The sequence below is a fragment of the Gopherus flavomarginatus genome, chromosome 3 (assembly GCF_025201925.1).
Source record: "Gopherus flavomarginatus isolate rGopFla2 chromosome 3, rGopFla2.mat.asm, whole genome shotgun sequence".
NCBI lineage: Eukaryota > Metazoa > Chordata > Testudines > Testudinidae > Gopherus > Gopherus flavomarginatus.
This window is the reverse complement of record NC_066619.1, coordinates 155,248,435-155,263,145: the sequence shown is the minus strand read 5'-3', so window position 1 is coordinate 155,263,145 and position 14,711 is coordinate 155,248,435. Positions and strand designations below refer to the sequence as shown.

Sequence of the window (14,711 nt, the reverse complement as noted above, 5' to 3'; positions counted from 1 at the left end):
TTCTGGGATAGAAGCGACTTTATTCTGGAATAATTACTCTGATTTGTGAGTGGGCACTTGCCTCATGTAGCCAAGGCCATGGATTTGAATGTAAAACACCACAAAAACCCGGACAGAATTTATAGCGGGCTGCACACATCCAACCACCACCAACGGAAATCAGAGCACTCAGCCTCATCCACACACAGACTTCATGCCAGTTTAATTAACGTTGGTTTGAAAACCAGCTGAGCTCAGCTGGGGCAAACCCCCATGTTGAAGCTTTTATATTGGTTTAAAACAGTTTTTAATCCAGTGAGCTTGCACCTGTAAATTCACTAATGCAAGTTAACCCCATGTGAAACCGATATAAGTCTCCACGCAGGAGAATGAGACAGTTTAACTAAATCAGTTGAAAAACCACACCTTTAGTTTAGCCAGTGCAGCTTTGGTGTGTAGATCAGGCCCTATGGGTTTTGGATCAGGCCCTCACCAGGCAAGAGATAGGTCACTAAGGCTCTGATCCTGCAATGAGCGCCACACATAGAGACCCCTTGTGCCTATGCAAAGCCCCTTTGATTTCAGTGGGGCATCTGCAGGTGTGAAGAGGCCTGCCCACAGTCCATCTTCTTACATCACAAAGTATAGTTTCCCTCAGTATTTCTCTAGATCTTTGTCTAGTTTTAAATGGGATGTGGCTTTCAGAAGCACTTCCCATGGGAGTGGGAGAATTTCACAGCTCAAAGGCAGTACAGGCGTGATTCCCACTCTGTCATGGGGACACTTGGACATTCAGATAACTAAAGTTTGGGATCTGAGGGTGATTAATAGAAGAGGGAGTTTGGGACACTGGAGTTTGATGTAGACCCCAGTGACAGGACATTTCCTTCTGCTATTCAGCCATAAATTCCTTTGCTCAATTTCACCCACACCCTAAACAAGTCCAGGGTTGACAGCCCTTCTCTGTCTGTGGATAGCCATCTCAGCCATTAGTCATTGCTCACCAAACAGATAATGGTATTTTGCCCTTGTATATCAGCTTCCATCTGAAGGACTCACAAAGCACTTTGCAAAACATTAACCAACTCTTACACCACCACTGTAAAGTAGGTCTAGTTATCTCCATGGAGAAATCGAGGCACAGAGAAGTTAAGGCCCAGATCCTCAGAGGTATTTAGCCATACTTAATGCTGATTGTGGTGACAGTTAAGTGCCTAAAATACCTTTGGGTATGTCTACACTTCAGCCAGGACCATGCCTCCCATCATGGGTAGACTAGACCGATTGATGGGCAGCATCAGCGTGGATGTAGCTGGCCACCTGAGTGTCAGGCTGGCCCACACCACAACCTCCACGTTCCTATTTTGAGTGCACTAGTCCTAGTCTGTGAACTGCAGCATGGATATCTTTGTGCGGATCTGGGCCTAAGTGACTTGGAAAGCCCACAGCAGAGCCAGGAACAAAACCCAGCTCTCCCGACTCCTCTTTGCAGGATCCTGATGGGGCCACAACATTATGGCTCTGCCAAGAGAACCCATACAGGGGAATAATGTGTGGTAGTGGCTCGCTGACAAACAATCCTTCCCTTGCTGGCTGCGTTTCCTTCTGCCACGTCTTTTCCTCAGCTCACACAACAGCCTGGCTCCTGCCCACCCTCGGAGTCTAGTGCATGCAGATCAAAACTGGCTAGGCCACACTGTGTGAAAAAGCTGGGGTCTTGATTCCCAGTTTGTTTTACTGGTGCCCCACACGAACAGCCACGATTTTTAGACACGCTTTTTAATACCATCCTTGTCTATAGCAATACTTCAATTTAATTGCCAATAGCAATAATACTTTGCACTGCTATAGCCCCTTCCACCGAAGAATCTCGTAATGCTTTGCAAGCATCAGGCCTTGTTACACACATTCTGTCAGAGAGATGAGAATGATTTCTCCCATTTTACAGATGGGCAAATGGAGACACAGAAGCAAAGCCAGGATTAGAACCACATCCTTTAGGTTCCCACACCCCTGCCTTAGCCAGTATGTTTTCAAAAGCACAACACTGCACGCCTGGAGCTGGCTGGGCTTCAAGCTGTGGGATAGGTGCCCCAAGACACTGGCATAGCAGCTGCTGGAGGAATGGTTAGGCAAGGATAGGCTGGCTTTCAGTTAGCTAGCATGGGTACAGCGAATTGTTCCAGAAGCAAATGATTCTATAACTACCAGCCCTGAGATTCATGCATGTTCTCTGTCTCTTTAAAGCAAACTGGGGATATTGATCAGAAACAGCACTGCTGCCAGCCAGCGCAAATGCTACTGCTCAGCTGAAAAAGCTCAGTCTTGCAAACCAAATACTATATTGATGCTGGTCTGCTGTTCTCTCTTTGTATGCCTGAAGTTTGGCAGAAGAACTGACTCTCCACCAGCCCCACCCACCCATTTAATCATGTGAGCCCTTTGCTGCCCAGGCTACCTGTTTAAAGGCCCCCTAGAGATAGTTCTGAGTCACACAGCTGAATCTTGGAACTGGAAAGCAAGCAGTTGTCCTAATTTTGGTGGCTTCAGTCAGCGGCATGGAGTGTGTGAGTCTTGTCTCTTTGTAACTGGGATTGTTGAGCTGGAAAGGGTTCGGGTTTTACTTGCAGCACAAGGGGATAGTTGGCTAGGTGTGGAATCCTGGAAGAAGGTTAACTACTGGTGAGGGTGTTTGCGGGAGCTGTGGATCACATGCTGGGTGACCAGACTTCTGGTACACATACACCCCACACATCTGACTTCTCTCTCTAGGGTGAGCTGCAGGGCTCTTTTTCTGTTGCATCATGGAATAGAAAAGAATTTCTCTGAGGGGAAATGTGGGTATTGGGTTGGGTCATATGTCAGTGATGGTAGGAAAATGCATGATTGGACTAGAACATTGTGAGGGAGGCACACTAGAGATGGATGAATTTTGATTTTTGCAAGATATTTCCACATATCTTTTGTTTTGAAGTGTTCACAATGTTTATGTTGACAGTTTTCAGCACTTGTACTGTCAGTAACTATACTAATGTTTCCAATGTCTAGACAGTCTGGAAAGAATATCAAAGTACACCTTTTTTTTCTTGCAAACTCTTACAAAACAGTTGTTGAAGATTGTAAAACATTTCATGCCCATATAAAGCCTTTTTTGGGGGAGGTTCTTTTAATTTAAAATAAAACCCCTTCAACTCAGCCCTATAGGGCATTACAGGATAGGGCCAGGTCATCAACCCAACTTTGGCCTTTCAGCCCTCTCTAACTCAGAAATGCACCTCTTACATATTGCCTACCTTCCTCAGTCTTGGTGGCTGCCTCCTCCCTGATTCTGCGATCCGACCATGTTTCAGCCTGTGCTCCAGAAACAGAATAAAAGGGGGATGAGTAGGGAGCAAGGATAAGCTGGGTTTAGATACTATGGTGATAAGCTGTTTAGCAATCTGCAGATAGCATCCATTTGGCTCCAATCTCCCCCGCCTCAGCGATATTTTTGGGGTGTCCATCTTGTATGTACCGTGTGATGTCTTCAGGAACACCATCCAAGAACTGCTCCATTTGTATGAGGAGGTTCAGTTCTTCCAAGGTTTGAATGTTGTTTCCTGTTAGCCAGGCCTCATAGTTTTTTGCAATGTAGTAGGCGTGTTTGGGAAATGACTCCTCTGGTTTCCACTTTTGGTTTCTGAAACGCCGACGGGCATGATCTGGGGTTATCCCCATCCTGTATCTGGCCTTGGTTAGAAAAAGTTTATAGTCATTTATTTGGTGCTTAGGCATTTCAGCTGCCACCTCTGCTAAAGGTCCACTGAGCTGTGACCTCAATTCTACCATGTACTGGTCTTCGGGGATGCTGTACCCAAGACAGGCTCTTTCAAAGTTTTCCAAGAAGGCCTCGGTGTTATCACCTGCCTTGTAGGTGGGAAATTTTCTGTGCTGTGGAGCAATATTTGGCGCCGGGTTGTTAGGGTTGGCTGGCACAGGCAGCCCAGCTTTTGCCATCTCCAGTTCATGTTTTCTCTGTTTTTCCTTCTCTTCATTCTCTTTTTGTTGTTTTTCCATTTCTTTTTGGTGTTTTTCCATGTCTCGGCGGTGGGCCGCCTCCTCTTCTTCTTGCTTCCTTCTGTGGGCCACCTCTTCTTCTTCTAGTTTTCTTTTGTGTGCTGCCTCTTTGGCTGCCTCTTTGATCTGTTCTTCTCTTTCTTTCATCTCCATCTGTCGCCTGTGTTCAGCTTCTTTGATTTGTTCTTCGGCAGCAATTTTTGCCTTAGAAGTCATGATTCCTGTTTTCTTGTGTTGGGGTGCCCTCCGGTGTTTATCTTCTGAACTGCAGGTTCTCTGTTGCCTCCTGAAGTCTGCCTAGCAACAGTGCTTTTTTCCTTTTCTCTTTCTAGCTAATTTTCAATGTCAAGTAAACCTGAAAAACCACTTTATTTGCATTCATATAGTGCTGGTATGACTCTCAATGGGAGTGCTATTGTGTGACAAAAGACTGTTAATAGTCCTTAACGACTTCTGCTTAACATGCAAGCCACAAACTGCCAGAGAGAGCAGAAAAAAAAAATTTCTCTCTGGTTCCCTTTTAAAACCAACTGCTTCTCTCTGCTAAAAAGCCCTTAGCAGAGAAAAGAAAAATACAATATTTCTACTGGCTTCTGGATTCTGTCTATATCCCACCGCTGCCACCATGTAATAACCTTAGTCCCAGATTTGGACCTTAGCGTCCAAAATATGGGGGTTAGCATGAAAACCTCCAAGCTTAGTTACCAGCTTGGACCTGGTACCTGCTGCCACCACCCAAAAAATTAGAGTGTTTTGGGGCACTCTGGTCCCTCTGAAAAACCTTCCCTGGGGACCCCAAGACCCAAATCCCTTGAGTCTCACAACAAAGGGAAATAATCCTTTTTCCCTTCCCCCCTCCAGGTGCTCCTGGAGAGATACACAGACACAAGCTCTGTGAATTCAAACAGAGTGAATCTCCCTCTCTGTTCCCAATCCTGGAAACAAAAAGTACTTTCCTATTCCCCCAGAGGGAATGCAAAGTCAGGCTAGCAATCCAACACACAAATCTCCCCGATTCCTTCCTCCCACCAATTCCCTGGTGAGTACAGACTCAATTTCCCTGAAGTAAAGAAAAACTCCAACAGGTCTTAAAAGAAAGCTTTATATAAAAAGAAAGAAAAATAAGTACAAATGTTCTCTCTGTATTAGATGATACAACACAGGGTCAATTGCTTAAAAGAATATTGAATAAACAGCCTTATTCCAAAAGAATACAAATCAAAGCACTCCAGCACTTATATTCATGCAAATACCAAAGAAAAGAAAACCATAGAACTTACTATCTGATCTCTTTGTCCTTACACTTAGAAACAGAAGACTAGAAAGTAGAGCTACTTCTCCAAAGCTCAGAGAAGGCAGGCAGACGGAAAACAAAGACACAGAGACACAATTCCCTCCACCCAAAGTTGAAAAAATCCGGTTTCCTGATTGGTCCTCTGGTCAGGTGCTTCAGGTGAAAGAGACATTAACCCTTAGCTATCTGTTTATGACAGTAGGGAGCAAGGATAAGCTGGGTTTAGATACTATGGTGATAAGCTGTTTAGCAATCTGCAGATAGTAGCTGGTCTGACCTCAGTGTTCTGGCACAAATGGGAGAGCTGGACAAAACAGAATAGACTATGCAGATGGCTGGATATCCTCTTGGCTGTGAAAACTGTATCCAAATGAAGGAAAATGACCCTCTCTCCAAAACTGGAAGTGGTGACACTGGTGCAAATGCTACTGTTTCCACTGGTCTAATGCAATATAACCCCAGCTGTGACAGGTCTGTCTTAAGGTCATCATTGAGGTATGTTTGGAGCTAAATTCCAATAGCTCCTCAGGTGAGGGTGCTTGTGTTTCTGATATAAGGGGTGGAATGGGGCCTCTGTCCAGACACAGGCTGGATATGGAGGTTATCTATCTAAGTCATCTCCCTTCAGGGTTAGTGGCTGCCCCTTGCACAGGGAGGGTGGCACCTGGTGGAGACAGGGTAGCGATGGGCTGAAGGTGGGTGTTTTCATGTACTTCGTTTCCTCCTCTGCAATGGAGGCTGGGATGTACGCAAGCAAGCTGGCTGATGGGCAAGCACTTTCAGCTAGCAAGCCAAGCCCCACTCCAGGGTTCCCAGGGCACAGGAGCAGTGTCAGACAAGACCATGTGCACAGCAAGCTGGTGGGCTGTAGATTTGCACCATGGCTGGCTACATGGTAACAGCCATGGCTTTAAATGGGGGAGGGGAGAATAAAGGAGGGATAGGTCTCACGTTCCTGCGGGCCGGGGAAGTTACCTCTCTGCGTGCTAAAGGGTCGGGTGCCTGAGAAATGAACAGTGGCTGCTTTTAGAAAGGCAGCCAGGGAAAAATGCTAGTCAGACTCCCCGGGGAAGAACTGAGCCCTCTTAACTCCAATGCAGAAAAAGCCTAAGTGGTGGCAGGAGCAGCAGTGCAGGCTTCCTGGTGTGTGTTACATCCCCAAATCCCCATGGGCTGCAGCTAACGAGGGCACCTCTAGTCCAGTCTCTGGCCCATTCAGTCCTTGACCTCTGGACAGACTGCGAGCCATCAGGCCGGTTAGTGCCTTTGGCTGGGAACACTTGGAGTCCTGCCCCTTGCATGTTAATGATTCTGGTTGCTGACGGACTGGAACTTGTCTTACCTCCAGGTCATGCTCAGCACTTATTTCTTGTGTCCCCTGTGGTATTGCCCCTCCCTTCAAATCGAGAAAGTAGGTCTGTTGATCCCCAGGGGGCAGGCTAATATGGTTGTGGCTTGACTCCCTGTAGGGACTGGTTGCTACTCACTTGAATATCCAGGCTGGAGAGTGCATCAAAGTGAAGGGGAAGATCTTGCCAGAAGCCAAGGGGTGAGTTGGGAAGCCAAGTCTGGGAGGGGTTAGATGTTACATCGTTTAGGTAACCAGTGGGGATTGACTTCTTCCCTTAGCACATGACAAGAGTAGGTGCTAGAGGTGAATCTGCCTCCGGACATCTACAGTTCTCTCTGTTGTTAGGTCCATCTCTGCATTACACCTAGAGGTTACAGTGGACGAGAAGCTGGATGAGAGTCAACAGTGTGACCTTCTTGCCAAGAAGGCTAACGGCATTTTGGGCTGTATAAGTAGGGGCACTGCCAGCAGATTGAGGGATGTGATCATTCCCCTCTAGTCGACATTGGTGAGGCCTCATCTGGAGTACTGTGTCCAGTTTTGGGCCCCACACTACAAGAGGGATGTGGAAAAATTGGAAAAAGAGTCCAGCGGAGGGCAACAAAAGTGATTAGGGGGCTGGAGCACATGACTTATGAGGAGAGGCTGAGGGAACTGGGATTGTTTAGTCTGCAGAAGAGAAGAATGAGGGGGGATGAGATAGCTGCTTTCAACTACCAGAAAGGAGGTTGTCATAGTATAATTCCCAATTCTGAACCTTAGCGTCCAAAATATGGGTACTAGCATGAATTCCCCTAAGCTTAATTACCAGCTTAGATCCTGTAGTGCTGCCGCCACCAATCAGGACTTAGAGTAGAGTGCCTGATAAAGTCTGGTCTCCCCCAAAACCTTCCCTGGGGACCCCAAGACCCAAATTTCTTGAGTCTCACAACAAAGGGGAATAAACCATTTCCCTTCCCCCTCCTTTCTTCCTCCCAGCTCCTTTCCGCCCTGGGTACACTAGGAGATCACCATGATTCAAACTCCTTGAATCACCACACAGAGAGGAATGATACCTTCCCCCCTCCTCTTTTCCCTTCACCCAGAGGCAATCCAGATTCAAACTCCGTGAATCTAAAATAAAGAGAAAATTCACTTTTCCCTTCTCCCCACCAATTCCCTGGTGTGTACAGACTCAGTTCCTTTAAGCCTTAACTAGGAGAAAAAAAATCAGACAGGTCTTAAAGCAAAGCTTTTAATAAAAAGAAAGAAAAAAGGTAAAAGTTTATCTCTGCAATTTAGATGGTAAAAAGTTACAGGGTCTGTCAGCTTATAGAAACTAGAAAGAAGCCCCCCCTCCAGCAAAATACAATTTAAAATACTTCCAGCAAACTACACATTTGCAAATAAAGGAAAACAAATAAAGACTATACCGCCTTTCTACCTTTGTACTCACAAAATTGGAATAGAAGATTAGAGAACCTGTAGGTACGTGTGGTCACTCTCAGAGCCCAGAGAGAACAAAGCAAAACCCAAAAAACACAAACAAATGCTTCCCTCCACTGAGATTTGAAAGTATTTTGTCTCCTGATTGGTCCCCTGGTCGGGTGTTTGGTTCCCTGTTTGTTAACCCTTACAGGTGAAAGAGACATTAACCCTTAACTATCTGTTTATGACAGGGGTTCCAAAGAGGATGGATCTAGACTGTTCTCAGTGGTACCAGATGACAGAACAAGGAGTAATGGTCTCAATGTGCAGTGGGGGAGGTTTAGGTTGGATATTAGGAAAAACTTTTTCACTAGAAGGGTGGTGAAGCACTGGAATGGGTTACCTAGGGAGGTGGTGGAATCTCCTTCCTTAGAGGTTTTTAAGGTCAGGTTTGACAAAGACCTTGCTGTGATGATTTAGTTGGGTCCTTTAGTTGTAGACCTTTTGGCAGTGCCAACTATCTTTCTCTAGGGGATTGGTCCTGCTTTGAGCAGGACGTTGGACTAGATGACCTCCTGAGATCCCTTCCAACCGTGATTCTATGATTCGGACTCCGGTGGGAGGGGCTGTCTAGTGTGGTTGTGTGTCTGATTGTATCCTCCACTCCAGGTTTGCTGTGAATGTGGGGAAGGACCGCAGCAACCTGATGCTGCATTTCAACCCACGCTTCGACAGCCACGGGGATGTGAACGTCATTGTGTGCAACTCCATGGAGGATGGGATGTGGGGGACAGAGGAGAGGGAGACAGACTTCCCCTTCCAGCAGGGTGACAAGACTGAGGTGAGGGCCCGGGATTGGGGAACAAAGCTGTGCTACGGGAGGGGGGGCAGTTCCTAGCCCTACATTCCTGCAGCACTTTTCATGCCATACAGCAAAGGACTTCACACTAATTAAATAGGCCTCTCTTCACTTGGGCAAAGGCACCAGTGTGTCCTCTCAGCCTGATCTCCCCCAGATCTGGCTCTCTCCTCCTCAGGACAGACACTAGTTGAGGCAAGAGTAGCTAATGCTGTCTGGGGGAGAACCTGGTTAATACAGCTCTAAGAGGGGGTGGGGATTGGCTGCCTGTGTTGTTGGTTCTAATGTGCCTACTCCTTGCAGATCTGTATCTCCTTTGATACAGCAGAGCTGACGGTGAAACTGGCTGGTGACAAGAAGATCATGTTCCCAAATCGGCTGGGCCTGGAGAACATTGAGTACCTGTCTGTGGACGGTGACTTTGCCATCAAAGCCATTAAGTTTAGCTAACTGCTTAGTCCTACTCCTTCCAGCTCCCTGCTCAGTGAAATAAATCTCAACTTGGCCTTCAAACTTGCCATGTCTGCTTGCTCTTTGCCATTTTGTCTGCTCCAGCCAGCTTGCCTCTCCCGCACTAAATAGGAATGGCTAATTGCACCAGGAGCCACCACTTACCTAGTCACCAGCCCTTGAGACACCTATTCCCCACTTAAAGAAAACTGATTGTATTCTAACAGTCCTGCTGCTGCCTAGTGCAAATGCTGCCTCTTAGCTGAAAGAGGCTGTTAACGCCACTCATCTTCCCCCCTCCACACCCCCATGAACTAACTGCTCACTGTTAAAGGATACTGCCCCCACCTCCTGCAGTGGTCATTTGCTCAGCTATTTAAATACAGTTGTGGAGCTCAGGCTGAATCCCGGAGTTACTTGGCTGTCCTAGCTTGCTGGATTTCAGGCAGCGTACAAAGTCCTACCTCTGATAGCTGGGGTTGCTAGACCAGGAGGCATGACAGGTAGGTATGGTCTGACTACAGTCCTTGACAGAGTGGCTCAGGCTTTGAAGGACTGCCTCTGTCCTCACAGCTCTACTAGGGGTGTTCCTCACGGGGACAGAGGGCAGTGTAGGAGTCTCCTTTGTATCTCCTGCGGAGGGGAGAAAGTCAGAGGGGTGTTAACTGGGCAGGTGTCAATGGGGACTTGTCATTAGGAAAGTGATCCAGCAAGGCTGGGGAGACCCTGTTGGTGGAATGGGGCTCTGGGAGTGGGAATTAGAGCAGACTGAGAACCTGTGAAATATTTTAGGGTTTTGGTTTTTTTAACCACTGTAGTAGTCAATTTCTTGGGGGAGGGGAGACATACCAACTCTGGGATGGGAGACTTTTTAAACCACCTCTGGTGGGGCTCAAAGGATCGGGGGGCAGGGGCAGAGCATGCTGCTGTTCCCACCTTGCTCTTCTAGCTACCGCTGACTGAGGTGTTGCTTACCTTGCCTCTGGCAGCGGCTTTCTCCTTGCCTCTGCTAAATGCCCTCTTCCCACTAGTGCCCCAGCCCCCCCTCACAGCAATGTAGCTGATAAGAGTGGGATGGCTGAGGAGCCTTTGTGCCCACTACATGCAGCATCTAGAGACTGTGGTGGTGGTCAGCACCACAGCAGTATGGGGGCAGGGGTTTGAACTGGTGTCCCCAATCAGCAGAGAGGTGGTGCTGGGAAAGGCAGAGAACAAACTGAATGAATGCAGCTAGCTAGTTGTTCTCCTGTCTGTACCCCTGAAAATAGGAAGAGGAGTCAGGAGAGGGGCTAATTCTGCTAAACTGGGATCTACTCAAACTTCCTCTCCACATCACCTGCCTTTGCCCTCTGACTTAGGCATGCGGCAGGAATACTTACAGCAAAACTATCTGCCCAGGCTGAACTTCCTCATGGCTACTGCCACCTCAAAGCCAAGAAAAGACTGGGCTCCCCAAGGTGGAGGAGGCAACGTTGATGCAACTGCTGCTGGGTCCTCTAGCCAAATGAGGCCCAATCATGCCTTGGCTAGGCCTTCAGCTGAAGATCATTATCAAAGATGGGGGTTCCAGGAACGTTCTGGCTGTGCAGCTGGGCCTTTCACAGCTGAACACCCTGAGCCCTTTGGGTGGGGAGGGGCAGCAGGATGATCCCATAGCCCCGACAAATGGACTATACCTGGTTCTTCTACTTAAATCAACTCCTGGAGGGCTGGGCTGTCTTAGAGGAGGTGCTGGGGGAGAGGGGGCCCTAATACACTTTATCCCCTCCTAGGATGGGAAGCTGGAGGTTTTCTGTCAAGCTGAGCTGGTGTCCTACAGCAACTGAGGTGCAATTTTTCCCAAAGAACCTGTGGCTGGAGGGAAGAAACCTGTCCTACTCCTCAGGACCAGAGACACTATTATTCTGCCTCATCCTGGCTGCAGGATGCCTGAGTAACTGGGGAGCAGGCTTGCTCTTAGAAATGCCTGTCTTCTAGGGCAAGGATGGGGTTTGCCCCCCCAACTAGCCCATTCAGAAACAGCTTCCCAGAAGCTACACTCTCCCCTCCTCTAGCTGTGTGGGAAGCTCATGGGCAGCATGAGCATGGAGCATTCTGGGAGCTTTCTCTGCCATACCAAAAGGTATGTTTGTTTCCATGGCAGCCCAGCATGGGAATGGCTCCAGTGCTGGGGACTGCACAGTGCAGGTGGCTACCTCTCTGCTCCCTGTCCCTCCAGGCTTGCTGTGAATGTGGGAAAGGACTGATGCTGCACCTCCACCCATGCTTTGACTGCCAGCAGGGTCACAGCATGCAACTCCAAGCAGGATGGGAGGGATGTAGTCCAGGCCAGCTAAGCTATGGTCTCCATCCTTGTATTGGGGGAACACTGGCTGCCACTCTCCCACTCAGATTTGTCCTGTGCTTTAAGCCAAAGCACAGGTGGGGAAGGAGTCTTAAGAGAGAGACCAGGGGAAGGAAGAGAAGAAACCATGGAAACTCAGGTCCCCTGAGGGACAGGCGAGACTTATCCCTATTGCCCTTCCCCAGGTGCTCAGGAGGTAGCTCTTTGGTGCATGCATGGTTGGTGCCTTGCCCTCTCGCCCTTTAAGATCAGACCTGTTCACTTGACCCATTTGGGGCCAGTTGGTACCACTCCCTCTCTCACTTTTGGGTTTACTGACCTCTCACAGATGTTGACAGCTTTCAGTGCTCTGGATACAACAACTGCAAAGAGCTCAGGTGGGAGGGAACTGTGTGGTCTGCAGTACTTCCTGTGGGATGCCCTGACGGGGGAAGTGAGGTGAGATGGCTGCAGCTCCAGAGCCATAACTACTCCTGTTGTTACCAAGGAGGCTGGTGTATCAAGTTAACAGTAGGTGTCTAGGCTGGCTCATATTATACTAGCAGCATAAGAAAACCTTTGCTAAACAGAACAGGGAAGAGAGAAACTTAAGATAATGTTTTCACTCAACCACTGTCCATGCTACGCAGCTACATGACTATTTATACTCCTGCTAGCTCTCATTGAGCTAAGGCAAATGCGTGTCCCCAAGCTGGGAATCGCTCCTAGTGCAGACAAAGCCTAGCCCTGCCACTAGAGGGCACTGTGTCCACAACTGCTGATTTGACGCTCACCCCGACTCCCATAATCTACTACGTTCCAGTCTTGGTTCTGGTAGATCGGTCCAGAACACACACACAGCTACTCTTGCAGCGCTTCACTTATTTATATGCAGATTAACTTATGGGATGTGCAGAATTGCTACATTTCAGACCCTTGGTAAATCCACTTCAAAGGGTAAGAACACCTGGTTCCTAGAGACATTTTCATGTATGACTTAAGCCCTTAGCCCAGAACTTCAAAAGTACTTAGGCACCTAACTCCCACTGAAATGGGAATGAGGCCCCTAAATACTGTGGAGGATTTGAGCCCTAGGCTGCTAGCTCTCTTAGAAAGTCAATGGGCCGTAGGCTTCTAAATCACTTAAGTGCTTTTGAAAATTTTACCCTAGAGCCCTGTCAGACTATGGTTGAGATCGTGCTTTGGAGTCCCAGTCAAGGTGGGGGACTATGGTGTGGCTATCCAACAGATTTCTCAGAAAAGTCTCCCTGTCCAGTCTGCTCAAGGAAACTGAGCCGAATCCCAGTTTGTACTATTGTGTTCGTACATGGTCATGGTCAGCCTGGTTTCAATCATAGCACTAAAAAGGCCTAGCATTTCTGGGCTAGCTGAAAGCACTCTACTCTCTGCCCCATCCACAGTTGCTTGTGATTGAAATTAACCCTCCTAATGCACTAGAGCAGAAGGACCTTGTTCATTCAGCTGTTCCAATGTGATGCTTCAGGTGATAACAAGAACATCCAGCAGTTATGTAGCACTTTTCATCAGTAGATCTCAAAGTGCGTCACAAAGGAGGATGGGAACATTAACCCCATGTTACAGATGGGGAAATTGAGGCACAGGGTGGTGATGTGACTTGCCCAACATCACACAGCGGGCCGGTGGCTGATCCAGGAATAAAATCCAGGTCTCCTGAGCATAAGTTCGGTGCTCTGTCCACAAGAGAACACTGCCTTCAGGTAGGCCACGCTTAAGTTCTCTAGGAATCTTGCAGAACTGTACAGTCTACTTAACCCCTGGAGAGTGTCTGGAAAAAGTGAAGATAAGTCAGGGTAAAGGAGAGTGAAACCTGTAGGGGAAGTGAAGATTAGGAAGGTATGATGCTGCTAGCCGTGGCTAAAAACATTTAAACAAGGAGGAAAAAGGCCTGGGCACCAATGTAACATTTAGCATTAACTAGCCATGCTGGTAACTGTAGCTGGTTGAATATTTGCACAAAAAAAGTGTTGTTATTGAAAAACAGCCTTTACAAAATGAAACTTTTGGAAAATATCATTGATATTATTGAAATTTTCAATTTTTAAAATTTTTTTTATCCAAATAATGTTTTCATTTACCAAAAACTGTTTTTTGTACTGCAAACTGCATTTTCAGTACACAGACATTTTTTGAAAATGTTGGTAAAACAAATCATGGAAAATTTTGCCAAAATTGGCAAATGGATCTATTTTGAATCCTGCCAAATGGAAATGTCAACATTTTTTTATTACCTACCTTCTCCTATATTTTGACTGCAATTAATTACTCTTTAAGCCGGTTCCTATTTACACTATCTGAAGATTTGATTCTCCGGATTTCAATTCTAAGACACATTTTTGCACTGGAACAAATGAGAAGGAAAAAAGTACCTTTACTTTCTCTTCCCCCTTCATTTGATTTAAGAGACATCAGCTTATGGAGTATTTGGTAGCACTTTTTATTGTCAGTATCGTTAAGTGGTTCTTACATGTCAACAAATAGGTATTTCATGTAATAATTACACATAATGCTATATGATAACAACAACCTTAAATTGTAAACTGATTGGCAACCTCTGGCAACCCCAGCATAGGAGGAAAAAAGTCCATTTTAAGAATCACTGAAAGCAGCTGAAAATATGACGTGTAGCCAAGCTGTGAAAAGCAAGTAAAATTGTCTGTAAGCAACAATCAGATTGACTGACTCAAAATTTCCTTTATGATCAACTGGAAAATAATTGTGCCCTTATCCCTGGGTCCAAAGAGTCCAAAGAGACATATCTCTCTCTTCTCCCCTATACCCCTTCCCCTCCAACATACTGCAAAAGGGTGACAGCAACTAATGCAACACTATCAAACAACAAATCTAGCTAAGAACATGTGCATCATCTTGGCATTGCAGGAAGGCTGCTCCAACTCTTTTTCTGCATGGTAACATGGCATGGAAGAGAAGGAAGCATTTATTAAGATTTCAA

At 46.9% G+C, this 14,711-nt stretch overlaps 1 protein-coding gene across 1 annotated transcript; it reads left to right on the top strand.

Moving 5' to 3' along the window:
• Positions 1–2,445: 2,445 nt before the first annotated feature.
• LOC127047197 (16 kDa beta-galactoside-binding lectin-like) lies at positions 2,446–9,502 on the top strand. Its single transcript, XM_050945241.1, has 4 exons — positions 2,446–2,546; positions 6,799–6,878; positions 8,757–8,928; positions 9,250–9,502. Exons 1-4 carry the CDS (start codon positions 2,538–2,540, stop codon positions 9,394–9,396), a joined length of 408 nt encoding a protein of 135 aa, XP_050801198.1. The 5' UTR covers positions 2,446–2,537; the 3' UTR covers positions 9,397–9,502.
• Positions 9,503–14,711: the final 5,209 nt, after the last annotated feature.

Bases quoted from the DNA above. Each gene is read 5' to 3' on its own strand.
- LOC127047197 (XM_050945241.1), top strand. The intron at 6,879-8,756 runs GTGAGTTGGGAA...CCTCCACTCCAG, and splicing joins ATCTTGCCAGAAGCCAAGGG to GTTTGCTGTGAATGTGGGGA. The intron at 8,929-9,249 runs GTGAGGGCCCGG...TACTCCTTGCAG, and splicing joins AGCAGGGTGACAAGACTGAG to ATCTGTATCTCCTTTGATAC.